This window comes from Pangasianodon hypophthalmus, chromosome 6 (assembly GCF_027358585.1).
Source record: "Pangasianodon hypophthalmus isolate fPanHyp1 chromosome 6, fPanHyp1.pri, whole genome shotgun sequence".
Taxonomy (NCBI): Eukaryota; Metazoa; Chordata; class Actinopteri; order Siluriformes; family Pangasiidae; genus Pangasianodon; species Pangasianodon hypophthalmus.
Window position 1 is genome coordinate 29,844,854 of NC_069715.1, and position 18,622 is coordinate 29,863,475.

Consider the following 18,622-nt stretch of genomic DNA (forward strand, 5'->3'; position numbering starts at 1 on the left):
CGGGGGAAGCGATGCGTGGAGTTTTTAGTGTGATGATCAAGCGTACATCGAGAAGCCACGCCCATCTCTATACATCTATATTCCTGTGTGAAGCGATCAGAATTACGTCATTACTGAACAGAAACATATCGGAAATCTAATCCCACAGGAAAAAAAGAACAATTTACACACACACACACACACACACACACACACACACACACACACACACACACACAAGGAAGTGCAATGAGACAAAGATTTCAGAATGTAAATATTTCCTAACAGTGTATATGTAAGATTTATTATTTCTGGACCTACTCAATATACAGAAAACGTTTCCTGTAGATCAGACGAGATCAGACGAGATCAGATCAGATCAGAGTGTGAAACCGGCTCTTCAGGAAGAGTCTTTCCCAGGAGAAGAAAGCGAGATAGCGGATTCCTCCAGCTTTACTGCAGCACGCTCCACTCTGACTATAAAACCTCGCTTTGACATTTAAAGCCCTTAATGGCCTCGGCACGTCTGAAACGCGCTCACGTTAACAAGCTCTGCTTCTCCGGAATAGAAGGAACGCAAACCCTGAAATCCACTTTCACAACCGTTTGAGCTACGACACGCAATTTATTTTCATTTCACATTTTCATCTCACCGTCCAAGGTGTTGATTAATTTTCTATAACAGCAGCTCTGACAGTAGTGCAGCCGCAAATCACAGGTTTATATTAATGCACTCGCTCTAATACGTTATCGTTTCTATAGTAACGGCTCATTCGCATGGACGTGTACGGCGAAGAAAGTAACATTAACATTTATGGAAGGAGTCTCCAGCGTAAAGTTTTCCGACAGACGAGTTGACGCTTTGCGGTTTCTCAGTAACGTGACGAGCTGCTTTTTTTTTTTTTTGGTTTGTTTTATTAACTTCAAAACGACTGTTTACAGCTGCTATAACGTAAGTGAGAACAGGAGTCACGGAGTGTTTTATATTCATCTAACGTGGTTTCCAGATGCTGACTAAGTAGAGTTTGATTTTATTTTTGCAAAAGAAAATGTGTGAAATGATGTGATGAAGCAGCAGATAATGAAAAAGTCAGATGTTAGTATAAACCAGGGCTGTCGAATTCCTTTAAAACTTCCATCTGAGTTGCAACTAGAACCTTTAGTCCTGGAATGAATTAGCAGCAGCTGCTTTATACACTTATACACTATATGGCCAAAAGTATGTGCACCCCTGACCATCACACCCATATGAGCTTCTTCACCAAACTTTCACCACAAATTTTAAAGCATACAATTGTACAGAATGTCTTTGTATGCTGTAGCATTACAGTTTCCCTTCACTGGAACTAAGAGGCCCAAACTCTGTTCCAGCATGACAATGCTCCTGTGCACAAAGCGAGCTCCATGAAGACATGGTGTGTGAAGGTTGGAGTGGAAGAACTCGAGTGTCCTGCACAGAGCCCTGACCTCAACCCCACTGAACACCTTTGGGATGAACTGGAACGCCGAACACCGGTCACTGTTTCAGTGGAACTCGTGATAAATATACTTAACTGATGTTAACTGTATACATGTCTAATGTTAGCTACGTCAAACACACTCATAGATTTTATTTCATTGCGTTAATGAACTCACAACATTCTCTATTTTCCATGAAAACTGGGTCGAGACGAGATATTACTAAAGATGGGAGGAAGTGGGCGGAGTTTCCAAGGGACTTCAAAACATCTACGCGACTGTCAATCATTCCAGACTCCTATGCTGATTGGCTCATCTGCCGTTTTTATTGGGAGAAAAAAAAAAAAAAAGGAGACTTTCAGCGTATTTTTTGAGCGATGAATAACTGTCTCAGTTTACTCTGATATTAAAATGTGGAGCTCCTGCACAAAATGTGTAAAAAGGCTGGTAGGTCTGTGGTATGCAGTGAACTAATTAAAAAATAAAAATATGGCATGTTTATTCGGCGAACAAATTATTAATTTATCCATAAAAGACTGATAGTATAAAAGTACAAAGTGTCTTAAACACCCTGATGTGAAGATGTAAAAATCTGAGCTGATTAAATTTTATTCTGACAGCCCCAGTGTGTGTGTGTGTGTGTGTGTGTGTGTGTGTGTGTGTGTGTGTCAGGATTTTTCACCTGCTTCTGAGGACTCGGCCTCTTCTTTATAGTGTTGGTGTTTATGTCTATTTCAAACGCCATTAAGGGCTCGGACTCACTCTGACACAGAAGTGAGTACAGAAAGAAAGAAAGAAAGAAAGAGAGAGAGAGAGAGAGAGAGACAGGAACAGCACAGCAGGAGGGAAAGCTTTAATGCAGGAAGCAGGAAAAAACAATGTTTTTCTCGACTCGGAGAGGGTTAGCGTGTTAGCAAAGGGAATAAAAATTACGATCTGCATGATACACACAGAATATACAAAGCACAAAGGGGTTTATATAAAGTGCTGTTAGTTTATATCGAGTGCTACAGAAAGAAGAACAACACAATTAAAGGCTTAAATTAAAAATTAGTGAAGCTTAAACAATTATATTAAACTTGTAAAGTCAGAAAACGTAATATTGTATAACTGAAAAAATAATGTTAAAATTCGACATAAAGGTACATTTTACACTTGTATTGCAAAAGGGATAAAAAAAATAAATAAATAATTGTGTCGCTTTACGCAAAATATAAAATTTCTGATTTAATTATTTACCAACTGTAATGTAGCTAGACCAGAGTTAGGACAAGTCTGAAATGTTTCATACCAGTGCTTACAAGTACGAATACTTTATTTGGTACGTCTTAACACCGATAATAATTACGTAATTAATACTTACTTAGTATTAATCAATCGGGAACGGAGCGGAACATTTTATTTAGCTCTGTTTGTGTTTCCTTGGTTTAAATAGCGACGATAAAATGTGCAGAAATATACGCTGATAGAATCGTCCTTTAAAAAGTTCTCAAGCTGATTTTGATTTTTAAAAAAATGACATTACAATTAGCTAGCTACATGAGTTAGCTTGGATGGAGTGGACTTTCAGTGAAGATCGAGTTTTGTTTCACTTCACAGCTGTAAGTAAAGTATGTTTTGTTTTGATTACGTTAAAATCGATCGTTATTAAATTGACTGATAGCAGCAGATCATCAGGAACGACGTACTGGAAAATAAGAAATAAGTTATTATTTGGAAAATAAGTTATTTTCACCTAGCATGCATTTTCTACTAGCGATGATTTTTTTTTGTTTACGCTGTAGTTCCTCTTCTTTTTCGCGGTTTGCTTTGATCAGTAATCGTTAAACACGTCCAGATTGTGGTCAATTCGTGTCGCAACAAAGTACGATTGGTTTACGTCACATACCAACTGACATCGCATGTTAGTATCGGTTTTACGATGAGTACATGATACGGTTCGTTATGATACGTAATACGATGGCTCTGGTTCGGGACTCTACGTAGTGAACTATATACTCAAAAAGTGCGTTTATGGAAACAAAGTACTCACCTGTACGTAAGTATGCTTTTACGTCGTAATTTTTAATTTTAAAATACTGAGATATTTATGAGATACGAGAGAAAAAGTACGCTACATCAAGTTACGCGTGCGAATATGCAAATTTGGAAAGTGTTTAAAGAGCGTAACTAAAAACACATGCATGTTCAGGGTAGATATTTATTTCCTAAATCTCCTTCTCTAGTAAGATTTAAGAAAGTTAGTGGAACAAAACAACAGGAATAAGTAATTAAGTCGATACGAAATTCTGATAGGCTCTTACCATAAAGAGGGCGGAGTCATCTGTATGAGTAGAGCGTCTGGAAGGGTACAGGTTCTGGAGTCGAGAGCGAGAGAAAGACGTTATTTGGAGGAACGTGTGTAAAACAGAGGTAAAAACGTGACGTTAAACGTGAAGCCGACTCACCTCGCTGTCTGTGGGACTGAGCTTAGGCGGACTCTGAGCTGACTTCTGCTGGGAAAAGTCAACGGAAACTCGTTTATCACGCTGAATACGAACGAATTTATTCATAAATCATTCAAAAGGAGCTTTTACGCAAGATATGTGGCGTGGAAAATCGTTCCTGAGTTCTTCGGAAATTCCGCACAAGACGATTCACTAACATGAAAAGTCAAATGTACTTCAAGTACGCAGGACAATTCGGTGAAATTCAGTTTATTTCGTATTAATAACCCATCAAACAGGACAAAAGTAATGGCACCCTATAAAAGGAGGAAGCGTTAGCGTGTGTCTCCTGTAGCTAAACTGGAAGATTTAGCGCTCAGGAGTCGCTCTTTCACCGTCTTTCACCGTTTAGTCGCCATTTTGTCATTTTCAGCTCGCTGTGAGCTTTACCTTTTATGGAGTTTTGGAGGCGTGGCTAAATGTAAATCAGCTGTACCATGCTACGACGGTAATTTATGGCTGATTGGCGTTTATGAACACATGAGTATGAAAAAAAAAAAAATGAGCGAAACGATTGTAAACCTGGCGGGAATTTTTAGCTCAGTTTGGACACGAAGATTTTTACGAACATCTTTATTAAATGAGCGATAAATATGGCAGATATATATATAAGCGATATATACGATTCATAAGTCTTATAAGTTGTAATATTTGACTCTTCTTGGATGTTGATTTTAATTTTATTCGTTGGTATTTGTATTTAACAAAATTTCTCAGAACTTCTGTATACCACTGGTTTGTGGGCGGAGCTACGACAGCAACACGACACACACTTAACTAACTAACTAAATTGGCTATCATTAGTTATGAATAAATCTATCGTTGCTATGGAAACTAACAATCGCTACGCTAGGTTTGGCTGCTGTTAAATAGATCAGTGAGGAAAATTAGGATCAAGAGGTTAGCTCGTGACGACTGTGCGCTAGTTTACGAGTCGTTAGCAAAGCAGCTAGCTGAGTTAGCTAATGTCAGTCATATTAGCGTGGAATGAAAAGAGGATGCGGTTTGTAATTTGCATATTTATGCGTGTTTACAGGTCTTTGCATTTTTAATGAGGAGAAACGTTTGTACAAATGTTCCGAGGGCATTTAAAATATTTTTTTTCAGTATTACGAAACACTCCAGTACGTCTTTATGTTTAGATTTTTTTTAAAATTGTTAGCGAGGTGTTTGGGTACCTTGACGTAACTCCTCACGGGTTCTCTCTGAACACCTCGCGCTCGCTGCCTCTCCTCTTCGTACCTCTGAGCAGCGAGCTGAGCCTCTCGCCGCATGCGTTCCACACCGGCGCCTGACCCCGCCCGCTAGCACACACACACACACACACACACACACACACACACACACACAGCGTCTTAATGTGTGTATACTGTGTGCATTTTCAAAATTACAATAAAACAGTCCTGAAATTTACCTGGCTATGAGACGGAGATGACAACGTGCCCGCTGTATCCGATACACTTTTGCAAAAAAAAAAAAAAAAAAGATAATAAAATAATTACATTATTCAGTGAATTATTATAAACGCAACTACTACTTTATGATAGTTACTATGCGATCTGTGTCACGGTTGTCATAGCAACACGTGGACTTTAAAAATGCATTCCTTGGTTATTTTTTATAAACAAAGCAACATTGTGAGAACTTAATAAATAAATACATACATACATACATGATTGATGTATAATGTCCAGTATACATTAATAAGTGTGTGTGTGTGTGTGTGTGTGTGTGTGTACCGGTTGTGTAAAGAGCCGTAGCGTCTTGAATCGTCATTTCTTGCATCTCTGGAGGAACATGCTTTCACCGGTGAGCCCTAGAAATAATAATATAATAATAAAAAACAACAATTAAATGGTGACATCGTTAAGAAAATCAAAGACACTTTAAAGACAAAGCATGAAATCATTTACTTTAATTTTTTACAATGAAAAAAACGACACCATGCACTTACACTATGTATGAATTTTAGAAGGGTAGTTATCGCCTCACATGGAACACTCACTTTTTTCTTTTTTATTTTAAATAAACCGGAAGTATAAACCGTTTCCCAGTCTATGGCACATGACGTCAAAAGCACGTAAATGTGATGCCGCTAGCTTTAGCCAAAAAAAAAAACCCACAGTCGACGAACATGAATTTCTTCATTCTACTGTTTACGTCAGTTTTAACTTTTAATCCCGACGTGACCATCAGACGGAGGCGTAAATGTCAAGCGACCCGAGTCCTCTAAAGCATGCGAGCATTTTATATTAAATGCAGCGAAGAAGATCGTAACCTGTAAACTTTGCAAAGCCGAGCCTGTGTGGCCCGGAAGCACGACATGAGAACAAACTTATGTTTATATCCAAAATGCTCCGCTGTGTGAAAGAGGTGGAGGAAACTGGTGCGAGCTGCTTAAAAAGTTTAGTTTAATTCAGGTTTATTGTCATTATATGCTGTATTTGCTCGCTTGCGGTGTAAATTCTGTCATTTATTATAACGGGAGTGATCTATTTGCTCTGTAACGAGCGCCGTGTTGCGCTCCTCGCTCGCAGCGTAGACACAGCGATAAAGTAAGATCTGTAACGTCAAATTAAAACAGTAAAAAAAGTGAGTTTTTATTATTAATTTAGGATTAAATTATTAGTGCTTTTTTTGTGCATCAAAAAAAAAAAAAATTAAATAAATACTTTTAAAATTGGACAAACAGTTGTGTTAATGTCAAGTTTTAGCCTGAAGTTTATATTTGTAACACTCAGTTTGTGGATTTCATTTTAAATAAATGAAAAAATGGAAAAAAATGTTTTTAAATCTGATTAATCAAAAAAACAAAAAATAATAATCATCATCCGATTAATCGATTATGAAAAGATTTGTTAGTTGCAGCTCTAATGTAAATAACTTTACAGTGTCCTGGGGTGCGCTAACTTTTGCACTCACACATCTGCTTTGCATAACAATTTAGTGCTCATGCTCACACACACACACACACACACACACACACACACACACACACACACACCTCTCGGGTGATTCGTCTCTCGATGTAGGCCATAAACTGAGAGCTGAGGCTGACTGGTTCTCGTCCTCGGCTCCGCCCATCTTCCTCTTCTTCCTCCCCTGTGCAGCTGTCAATAAAGTCGATCTGGTCGAGCTCTGCCTCCACTGGAGTGAAAATTTAAATTAAAAACATAGTGCTAAGAAATAGAAATAATAAAAATTTTACAATAAATCCATCTTACGTATTCCGTTAGCCAACAGCGATCCCGTCTTGTGCTCGTCTCGCTCTCGCTCTCGCCGATGTCTCTGCTCTCTGGTTAACTCCGCTACTCGTAACGGCAGGTCTGACAGCTCGTCCGAGGGCTGAGAGAAGAGACGCGGAGGCAAAGAAAAATAAAAATAAAATCCCAAAATAAAAAAATATATAACGCTTTCACAGTAAACATTACGCTATCGCTTCTGCTTCAAATTAACTACGATTTTATTAGGGGTCCAAGCACTGCTCCTGTCCGCAAGATGAAGCCGTCCATCGCACGAGTCACTGTTTCATCCTCAAATCAAATTTTTTTTTTTTTTTTTTAAATAAATAAAAAGAATTTATTTTGTTTATTTATTTATTTAACTGTTTAACATCCTTAAAAATGCTCCTTGCAACAGATTATAGGAACCACGTAGGAGCGAGCAAGCAAGCAAAAGTAACAAAAAAATAATAATAACATATTCGTGAATTCGCTACAGAACATTTAAATGTAATAAAAAATATTTAAAATCATTTAAAAAGTATATTATTGATATAATTACGATGGTTATAAACATTTACTTCAAACTTTAAACTACAGACATGAAAACCTCAAACTATAACTAAGAACTAATAAATAAAATTAAATAAAAAAATAAATAAATAGGAAAAACCGTGCAGCAACATGCAAACAAATTATTTATTTATTCATTTCTAAGTTGATTAAATACTTAATATAATTATTACATATACATAATTTAATTACGTAACTCGCATAAATTAATTAACTTAATCACCACATTCAAATAATTAAGTACCACAATTGTGGCACTGATTAAAAGTTTATTCATTATTTACAGATTATTTCTCGCTCACAGAAACAAACAGAAAAGTTAATCTAAAATTAGCACATTTATCTTTTTTTTTCATCAAATATCTGATGATTCTGTCCTTTTATTAAAAATAAATTGTAATTTAAATATTTCCTTTTCCACTTACAAATGGTTAGAACACATTTTCAACAGATTTTTTGTTTCAGTTTGTTTCTTGCAAACTACATAAAACATTTTATTGATATATTTTAAAAATTACAAAAATTACAGCACGCATCTTGCTATTGTCAGAATTTCGCTTCCACACGAGCATAGTCCATCACGTGGTGCTTGGACCCCTTTGATCAATCGCCCATACTTTTAAATTTACATTTATTATTATTTTTAAAAATTAAAATGATAAAATGTCTCACTTCATTGCCTGACCAGCGCTTGTCTCCACTGTCCACGCTGTTAAACCCAGAGTCCAGAGCTCCGTACGGCCGGCCAGGATAAAGCTCCTCCACACTAACACACACACACACACACACACACACACACACACACACACACACACACACACACACAGAGGTCAGACACATCTGCATGGCTCATTTAAGTCAAATTCTAGGCATGAGACAGAATTTCGTTGTCTCTGATATCGTGATACAGAACACTAGCGAGACGGTTTTTGCTCGTCTGAAGTCTGAAGTGTATCGCAATACTTCTGTTTAACATTCTTTATGAGTTCGACATCTTCTTCTTCTTATACACGAGACGTCAGCAGCAGGCGTAGTAGCATACAGGGCACGAAGTTTGCGAGTGACAACGTAACTGTCTCGAAGTATTGCTTACGTAATAGTCCAAAAAGTTTCTAATCAGAAGGAAGTGATTCGCTTCCAAGCGTGAACTTATAAAAAATAATAATAATGATACCGGAAACGGCCCATCAGCATTAGGGCCTTTCGCACCGCTTCAGTTCCAGAACTAAATTTACAGGACTAAAGTACTGGGCGATTTTGCGTGAACTATTTCCCAGTACCGTTTAAAGGGTTGCATTCGCACCGACAGCGGGCGCTAGGAAGTGACGTAAGCCGGTCGACAGCGACGTCATTTGTGCGCGGCGTTCAACAACGGAAACAAAGAAGAACAACGTAAACAGCCGGAGGATGGAGGACGCTGTGATCGGAGCTGTGTTTTTGTCGTGTCTCGCGTCCATCTATCGCTGTTCTCCATACTTGTGAAATAAGTCGACACTACAGTATGTTCACACGGCGTTTTAAATCATGGTGGATGAGGGCGTTTTCCTACGCGTTTGGCCAATCAACGTCTACTTACGTCACGGATAGGACCAGTTGTGCTGGTTAGACCCTGCTCCGGAGTAGGAGCTAATCTGGTTCTCGAAAAAGGCAGTCGGTACTAAAATCACACCCAGTTCCGGAGGTGCAAAACGCCAAAAAGTGGATAGTTCCACAATTAGTTCAGGTACTATGAAAAGGTTCCTGCGGTGCAAAAGGCCCTACTTTCACACTGTCCAGACTTCACAACACGTACGTCATCTATTCGTCCGAAGGTAGTTAGTGTAAACCGCCGTATATACAGTACGTGTTTGAAACTCAGGTTAAAATCAACTCCTGTGTGCTGTGCTTGATGTGAGTCACACTCGCGTGGAAAAACAATTCAGAAGCACGTCGAGGGTCGTAACCACGAACTAATAACCGCGTAACCACGAACTAATTTCAGAGGGATGAGGAAATACACGAAATAAAATCATGATTGTTATTTAATTATTTAAAAGTACAATCTACCACCAAAGAATCATTCTATATTAATAACGGTGTCCTGAAATACATTAATGAGGGTGAAAACACCTGCGACGAAAATAACATGTTAATTATAGGGAACAATTCCAGCTTTAATTTAATAAACCCTTTTACTTTTTTTACAATACAAACATTACAAAAATAAACACATTAAAATGTAATGTTTTCTCGTCTCGTGAAGTCTGTATCAGGATTTGTATCGGATCGTGGCAATAGCGTATCGTCTCATGCCTATCGAATTCCTCAAAACAAACTCCGCACTGTTCTTTATTGCTACTTTTCTTTTCTTTTCAGATCGACTGCACCATCAACGTCTCGTTTATCTCGCATCTCGGCATGTCGGGACACGGCGTCTTACATAACAGTCATGTAGCACAACCAGATTTACGAACATACACACACACACACACCCCCTAAACATGCCAAAACACACGCACATCGAATTCCTGCTGCTTTTCCCTCCCCGAGTCAGACAGAAAATATCTTACATGAGACACTTTGTTTATTTATCTCACTGCACTTACTTCACTGTGCAGGTTAATAAGTGAAATAAATAAATAAATAAATCTCAATATAAAAATAGAAATAAATCTCACCAGGACCCAAAGCCCAGTGGCCTCCTGTCGTAATCCGAGAGATCTGGAGCTATTTTACACGCCTCTACGTTCAAATACTTAAATATGTGGATCTTCCCCTTGATGCAGATCTGTAAGCACACACACAGACACACACACACACACACACACACACACACACACAGACACACACACAGACACACACACAGACACACACACAGACACAGAGAGAGAGGGAAAAACAACTTTTTTTTATTTACTTACCTACTTACTTACATGCATTTTTACTCATTTATCTCTTCACCTATTTACATTCTTATTTATTTACTTATTTATATACTTTTTTTTTTTTACTTTCAAGCTTTTTACTTATTTTTTATTTACGTAGTTACTTATATAGATACTTACCTAAATGCCTACTTACACACTTTTTTACAAACTTACTCATAATTATTTACCTACTTCATTATTTATATACTTATTTACTCAGTTACTTGTTTACATATTTACTTACATACGTGTTTACATACTTATTTATTTACTTATTTATATATATATATATTTTTTTTTTACTTAGAAGCTTTTTACTTAGTTATGTAGTTACTTATATAGATACTTGCCTACTTACACACTTATTTACCAACTTCTTTATTTATATAATTATTTACCTAGTTACTTGTTTAGATATTTACCTACATGCTTATTCACAAACATGTTTACATATTTATTTACCTATTTACTTGTTTAGATACCTACCTGTATGCTTATTTACATACTTATTTACTTACTTGCATACATGTTTACCCGATTACTTATTTAGATACTTACCTAATTACCCGCTTACATACTTTTTAACTTATTTATCTACGTATTTACTTAAAATACTTACATTTACTTACTTATACTCTATATAGTCACGTATTTATTTATTTACACACTGAGGAAAAACAATAACTTTATTTACTTACCTACTTATTTATATACATTTTTACACATTTACCTCTTTACCTACTTAGACACATATTTAAATTCCCTCCTTACATACTTATTTATCCTTTTTATTTACATAAATGCTTATTTAATTGCTTACCTAAATATTTACATACTTATTTATATACACATTTACCTAATTACTTATTTACATGCTTACATAATTACCTGCTTACATACTTTTTAACTTATTTATCTACGTATTTACTTAAATACTTCAACTTACTTACTGGTACTGTATATATTTATTTATTTATATACATATTTACCTACATCCTTGTACTGTATATATTTATTTACTTATTTGCATACATATGTAAATACTTACACACTCATTTCCACACTTACCGGTCTACAAACTTTCTGTAGGATATTTTTTATAATTTTTTAGCAAATAAACACAGTAAAACCCCTCAGCTGTTTCCAACTTCATTAAGGGACATTAAATTAAAAATTAATGTTAATATCCAAACAGCTCACTATAACATGCAGTACAGTCTTATATATATATATATATATATATATATATATATAAAAAACACAAAACAATGATATTTCGTTATGCTTTATCAACATATGGTGACAGTATGAGACTCCAGCATATAAAGGTTGTACTGAAAGAGTGTGTGTGTGTGTGTGTGTGTGTGTGTGTGTGTGTGACCTGCGCAGGTGGGCTCTGGAGCGGGTTGTTGTCCAGCACGATGCTCTGCAGGTGTCGGAGGTTGCGGTAACACACCGGGATGGACGTCACCTTGTTACAGGAGAAATCCAAGCGCACCAGAGGAAGCTCCGCCAGTTCTACACAGAGAAATAAACTTTTAAAAATATAATTTATATATAGATTTTATAAGTTCTAACAGGTGACTGGTAAGAGGTTGAGACACTGACATCACTGCTGATGCGTCTCTGAAGAAACATGAGAGGAATCTGAAACACTGACAGCTAACAAAAAAAGTTAAAATGCAAAAATAAAAACAAAAATATAACTTTTCATGAACGTTCACGGCAGACAATCACATTTTTCAGCTCGCAGATCAACATTTCTGTTCTTCTTAAAAGGGAAAAGGCAGCATTTCTACTGTTAGCTGACGTAATTAAACTGTACATAGCTCTAAAAATCATGAAAATATGAAATTATTGTTGCTGAAAAATACCATCAAGTCCACGTACGACGTAAAGATCAACGTTTTCTTTCCGTTTATTCAAAAATGATCACATGTTCACAGCGAAAAGCAAGTTTTCGAACACCATCAATGATCTGTATGAATATTCATTAGTATGTTTTAATATTCAATTAACACCATCATGAATATTTAAATATTTTCTAAAAATTAAAAACATCCTGTGCTTTATTTTATAATGAAGCGAAACATCGATAATTATCGCTTTTCTTGTTTTTAAAAAATGTATGCAAACGTTTTGTGTGAGATTTTATTTATCTTTTAAAAGGGGAACAAAATGTGCAGCTAATTAAAAATATAACTCTAACGATAAATACTTTAATAAACATACAAATCAGTAAAACCATCAAGAAATGGTGGAAATAATTAACTAAATAAATGCCAAACTTAATAAATAATATACTTGATGATTTATTTATTTATATTTATTTATAGATTTAATGCTAGATACATTTAAAAAATATTATTTATGAATAAATCCTTCATTAAATTATTAAATAAATATTTAAATAAAGAATTTAGTGCAGGATATTTCCATGAATTTAATGTGTAAATTACACAAACATTTATTAGATCATAGTAATAAAAATAAATAAATAAAAAATTATAATACTCTCTTTAGAGAAAGTTTAATAAATAAATAAATAAATAAACAAACTAAATAAGTTTTTATATCTGTTTGTTTTTTACTTCCTCCAGAAAGCATTGTTATTATTATTATTATTATTATTATTATTATTACACGTACATTATTATTGTACATTTTTTTAAGTGACAAATTTTTCAAAACCTTTATCAAACATACATATTTTTAAAAATTGCCAAAATTATTGGCACCCGCACAAATTTTGTAACTGAAGCGTGTTCCTAGCGTTCCTCCATGACTTACTTTACCGAAGGTGCCAATAATTCCGGAGCTGATGCTAAGAGAGTGTGTGTGTGTGTGTGTGTGTGTGTGTGTGTGAGAGAGAGAGAGAGAGATACGCGAGCTCTAACCAGGAGGCAGGCGAACCAGGTGGTTTCGGCGAATGTTCAGGTCTCGCAGAGCTTCGAGTTGGCCGACCTGCGCAGGTAACGTCTGAATCTCATTACAGCTCACATCCTGTAGAGAGAGAAACACAGAGTGTGTGTGAGCGTGTGTGTGTGAGAGAGTGTGTGAGAGTGAGTGTATGAGTGTGTGTGAGTGAATGTGTGAGTGTATGAGTGTGTGAGCGTGTGTGTGAGCGTGTGTGAGTGTATGAGAGTGTGTGTGAGAGAGTGTGTGAGTGCGTGAGTGTGTGTGTGAGTGTGTGTGAGTGTATGAGTGTGTGAGTGTATGAGTGTGTGAGCGTGTACGAGTGTGTGTGTGTGCTAGTGTATGAGTGTGTGTGTGTGTGCTAGTGTATGAGTGTGTGTGTGTGTGTGTGTGTGTGTGAGAGAGTGAGAGTGTGTGTGTGAGAGAGTGAGAGTGTGTGAGTGTGTGTGAGCATGTATGAGTGTATGAGTGTGTGTGTGTGTGTGTGTGTGAGAGAGTGAGAGTGTGTGAGTGTGTGTGAGCATGTATGAGTGTATGAGTGTGTGTGTGAGTGTGTGAGCATGTATGAGTGTATGAGTGTATGAGTGTGTGTGTGAGAGAGAGTGAGAGTGTGTGAGTGTGTGTGAGCGTGTATGAGTGTATGAGTGTATGAGTGTGTGTGTGTGTGTGTGTGAGAGTGAGAGTGTGTGAGTGTGTGTGAGCATGTATGAGTGTATGAGTGTATGAGTGTGTGTGTGTGTGTGTGAGCATGTATGAGTGTATGAGTGTATGAGTGTGTGTGTGAGTGTGTGTGAGCATGTATGAGTGTATGAGTGTGTGTGTGTGTGTGTGTGTGTGTGAGAGAGAGTGAGAGTGTTTTCTCAACTCATTTCACCTTGTTACTCAGTAAAATAACGTGTATATATATATATATATATAGTTTCAGTTTGGTGTTAGACGCAGTTTAGGGGTTTGGTGTGACGTGAGCGCGCACCAGTTCAGTGAGCTGTCGGAGCTGGCCGAGCTCTTCAGGCAGGGACACGAGCTTGTTGTTGCAGGCGATGAGCACCTTGAGCGGCAGACTGCACAGGTGAGCAGGCAGAGTGGACACCTGGTTACGACTGCGGAGACAAAAACACACGCTGCAGTGAACACGTTTCGCCGACAGTCACGTTCTCACGGGTGAAGCGCAGCCTTGAAGAGAGTAAAGATACTCCTGTAATACGCGAGATTGCTCTGCGCGTGTGTGTGTGTGTGTGTGTGTGTGTGTGTGTGTTACCTGATGTTCAGGTAGGTGAGGGCCTGCAGGTTGATCAGACTCTCAGGTAGAGAGCGCAGGCAGTTCTGGTACAGGTTCAGATTCTCCAACGACACGAACATACACACCTCCACCGGCAGCTCGGGCAGTCTGTTACGCGACAGGTCTACACAGAACACAAATCATCACGAGATTTTTAAAAAATTATTATTATTTTTATTTTTTAAATTTAACTACATTTTTACAAACAGCTTCTAATTAAAAGCATTTAATTTTTTTTTATAACTCACTCTATAATCAATATATTACATTATCTCTCTATATGCATTTTTCGTTTGTGTTTGTATTTTTTCTTTTAATGACAATATTTTTAAAAAAAGTCACTTTTTACTCCATAATCAATTTTTGTATTCAATAAACTAAATTATTTTTAGCACTCTATAATCAATTTTTGCATTTAATTACATCAATTACATTTTTATTTTTAATTTATTTCATTAAAATCAATTAAACCCACTTTAATGCATTTGTAATACATTTTCGTGTTCATTTTTATATGTATAATTTTTTATATTTTATATTTATAATTTTTTAATGATATACTCTGTAACCAAAATAATTAAACTCACTCTATAATTCATTTTTTTTGTATTACATTTTTTATTTTTATTTATATGATTAAAATTAATTAAACCCACTCTAATGCATTTACTTTTATACTTATAAAATACAACACATTTAAAAGATTATATTTATTTATTTTTTATTATACTCTATAATAAAAAAATTATTAAACTCACTTTATAATTCATTTTTATATTAAATCAAATCAATTATATTTTTATTTTTTAATTATTTCATTGACTAAAACTTTAAGAAATAATCTTGAAAGGTGAAAGTTCAGAAAAAAGACTCATGAGACGAAACAATCTATGATAAATTTTTGTAATCAGTTATTAATTATATTTTTAATTTACTTTATTGACCAAGATTTTAGGAAATAATTAAAAGCATTTTAAAACTTGCCCCATAATTAATTTTTGCATTAAATTTTTCAATATATTTTTATTTCATTCATTGAAAAAAACAATTTCGTTTTTTGAACTCACTCTATAATAAAACTTTGTATTCGATTATCTAGATTATATTTTTATTTTTCATTTATTTATAGATTTTAGAAAATAAGAGCACTTTTTAATTAACTATAGTCATTTTTGGTGTTAAATTACATCAATAACATTTATATTTTTTGATGTATATTTAATATAATTATATTTATTGACTGAACATTTCAGAAAAAAATCATTTATATCCTCAAAGTTGTGGAGAAAACGTTTTCTGTTTATTTAAAAACTTAAAAATCTTTCTGGAAAACAGACCCTCACACTCGGACGCGTTCCTGATGCGAGTGTAAGTAAGAAACGAGAAGTTTTATGCTGGAATAAATATTTTCCTGATGAGATTCTTCAGCTAGAGACAGCATCAGGGTTGAGTTACGCGCGTAACGTGTTTTTCTCTTTTTCTTCAGAAAGGTTCAGGATTTACGATCTCCAGAGCCGTTACTGGATATTTCACCTCTTCTGCGTTAGCTCAGGTAAACGCTCTGATCTCACACACACACACACACACACACACACACACACACACACACACACACACGAGCTGCAGATGTGCCGTTTCTCCTTCCACAGAAAACTCCGCAATAGCGAGTTACGACATCACGACGTGTGATATTACGCAGCCACGATGTCCAGTGACGTTTATTCCAGATGACTTTAGACCTGCCAAGTATTGCACACTTTGCGCAGGAGCGTCGCAATTTTACCACGTGTCGGAAAAGCGACTTGTGTGGCCACGCCCCCTACAACAAGTGCTTAATTAATATCGACAAAAATACATGAATTAACACTGAAAAATGTAAAATCTATTTTAAAAAAATTAACGCTATTCAAGAAAGTAGAAAACTTTAAAGAAGTTTTAAAAATGTATGAAAAGATACGGCAGTACGTACGATATCGCAGAAAAGTGTACCGTGATTTTTCACGTGAATTTATCACGATATTGATATTATATCGTCGTATGTAGCACCGTGAGGTCACTATACGACTCGTTTCTTTCTTCACCGCACGGTTTGGTGGATTTTATGATGGCTTTTCCAGTCCAGCCTGCGTGGATTTATATTTATAGCCGTGCAGCTGTGTGGAGATCCGGCAGGACAGGAAGTGCGGCTGACAGCGACGTCTATCCGAGCCAGAGGACACAATCAGATTTGCTGTTACTCTAAATCTAATCTTTCACTGTAAGAAGAAAAAAACTTCATTCCTAAGGTTTGCTTTTTCCACTGATAAGCCGAAGGGTCTCATGTCCGTACACGTTCAGTGCTACAGTAATCTCCTGACAACTCTTAAGAACTTCTCCGCTTCCATTCTGTCTGTTTTCTTCTTTCTTTTTTCGCCCTTCTGTGATGTTTAGCATCATATCCATTAGACGTGTTGGATCTTGCGAAGATGACGAAAAATACAATCTGTTTAAAGCGTCTCTGTCTCTAAAGCAAAATACGGAATCAAAATACGCTATGAAGGATCGACGACTTCAGTCTAAGGGGCCGTTTACACGACAACGTTTTAAGCCAAAAAACGGGAAACTTTTTATGCGTTTTGCCTGTTTGTTTACACGACAACGGCGTTTTGGGGACTTTATCGTCTCCATGTAAACGGTGATGTCATGCGCGTGTGTAGTACGTCTTCGGTATGTAGACACGCGCAGTACGTGTCTATTGTAAATGCATTAAGTGTGAACAAACACACAACAATGGCGGAGAACGTGGTCGTGTTACTGCTGCTCAAGAGTTTGCTAATGCTTCTTCAGCAAAGTGTGGATTTACTTCAGCAATATTACAACCAACTAACACGGTGACAGCGCCACCTACTGGCCTGGCGTACGCAATACAGCGTTTCTGGCCGTTATGAAGGGGGTTATGAACGTTGTCGTGTATACGTGAAACCTTTTGAAAACACAAGAGAAAAACTTTTCCGTTTTTGACTACATCGTTGTCGTGTAAACACAGCCTTAAAGTTATGATAATATTTTCACGGGGAAAGTTCCTCGTATTCAGAGTGGAGTTACGCGCACGCTCAAGCTGATTTTCTAGTTGCGCCATTCCGATGATTCAAATCAGAATGTGTGTGGTTTATAATTCCAAGATTACCAGATATTTCTTGAGCAGAATCGTCAGAGACGAGGTTTTCAACACAAGTGCTCCCATTAAACCAGGAAAAAAAAAAAAATCAGGGATAGAAAATGTGGACTGAAGAATGAAAAAGCATTCTTTCTCTTATTAAAATGCCAATGTTATGATTATATACGATTACGAAAATCGTTGCAAGCGTTGAAATAAATCTAATCGGAGTCTGGCATATTGCTGATATTTCGCTGCATGAACTAATCACTGCTTTAAACAAAATGGCTTCCACATTCATTATTCAGTGGCGCACAGAATAGCACCTGATCCAGCACCTCCTGTTTTTATTCTGCGCACAACTTAACCAACTGACGAGACACTAAATCGAGGTCATGAAATCGTAACGTAGGTGATTTTATCAACGTTTTTAATTCGCTATTTTGATTTATCGAATTAATAAAATGGTACTGATGTTTACGTTAACTCGATGCGCTCTCCGTGCCCACGGTTTGAAGGATAAGCTGACCGAGCGCTCATCTGCGATGCTTACAGAAAAAAAATTAATTTCAATAATAGTTTAATATATAAAATAATTTCAATCCTCGAGATAAGCAATGTTTCGGATTAAGACGCGTCTCCTCTGATGTTCTCAGTGTCGGAAAAAA

The 18,622-nt window shown here is 36.4% G+C and overlaps 1 protein-coding gene across 6 annotated transcripts in view; it reads right to left on the reverse strand.

The window, feature by feature from the left end:
• lrch3 (leucine-rich repeats and calponin homology (CH) domain containing 3) overlaps nucleotides 1–18,622 on the reverse strand; it is a 42,641-nt gene that overhangs the window by 13,787 nt on the left and 10,232 nt on the right. For 2 of the 6 annotated variants that reach the window (XM_026913661.3, XM_026913659.3), the window contains exons 2-15: nucleotides 14,798–14,942; nucleotides 14,513–14,639; nucleotides 13,521–13,626; nucleotides 12,005–12,141; nucleotides 10,375–10,484; nucleotides 8,390–8,483; nucleotides 7,148–7,268; nucleotides 6,928–7,070; nucleotides 5,663–5,739; nucleotides 5,338–5,383; nucleotides 5,102–5,227; nucleotides 3,885–3,932; nucleotides 3,741–3,794; nucleotides 2,120–2,200 (exon numbers count right to left, since the gene is read on the reverse strand). In XM_026913661.3, coding sequence (XP_026769462.3) covers nucleotides 2,120–2,200; nucleotides 3,741–3,794; nucleotides 3,885–3,932; nucleotides 5,102–5,227; nucleotides 5,338–5,383; nucleotides 5,663–5,739; nucleotides 6,928–7,070; nucleotides 7,148–7,268; nucleotides 8,390–8,483; nucleotides 10,375–10,484; nucleotides 12,005–12,141; nucleotides 13,521–13,626; nucleotides 14,513–14,639; nucleotides 14,798–14,942 — 1,415 coding nt within the window. The remainder of the gene's footprint in view (nucleotides 1–2,119; nucleotides 2,201–3,740; nucleotides 3,795–3,884; nucleotides 3,933–5,101; nucleotides 5,228–5,337; nucleotides 5,384–5,662; nucleotides 5,740–6,927; nucleotides 7,071–7,147; nucleotides 7,269–8,389; nucleotides 8,484–10,374; nucleotides 10,485–12,004; nucleotides 12,142–13,520; nucleotides 13,627–14,512; nucleotides 14,640–14,797; nucleotides 14,943–18,622) is intronic. The other 4 variants (XM_034305169.2, XM_026913660.3, XM_026913662.3 and 1 more) reach the window with 4 other exon arrangements.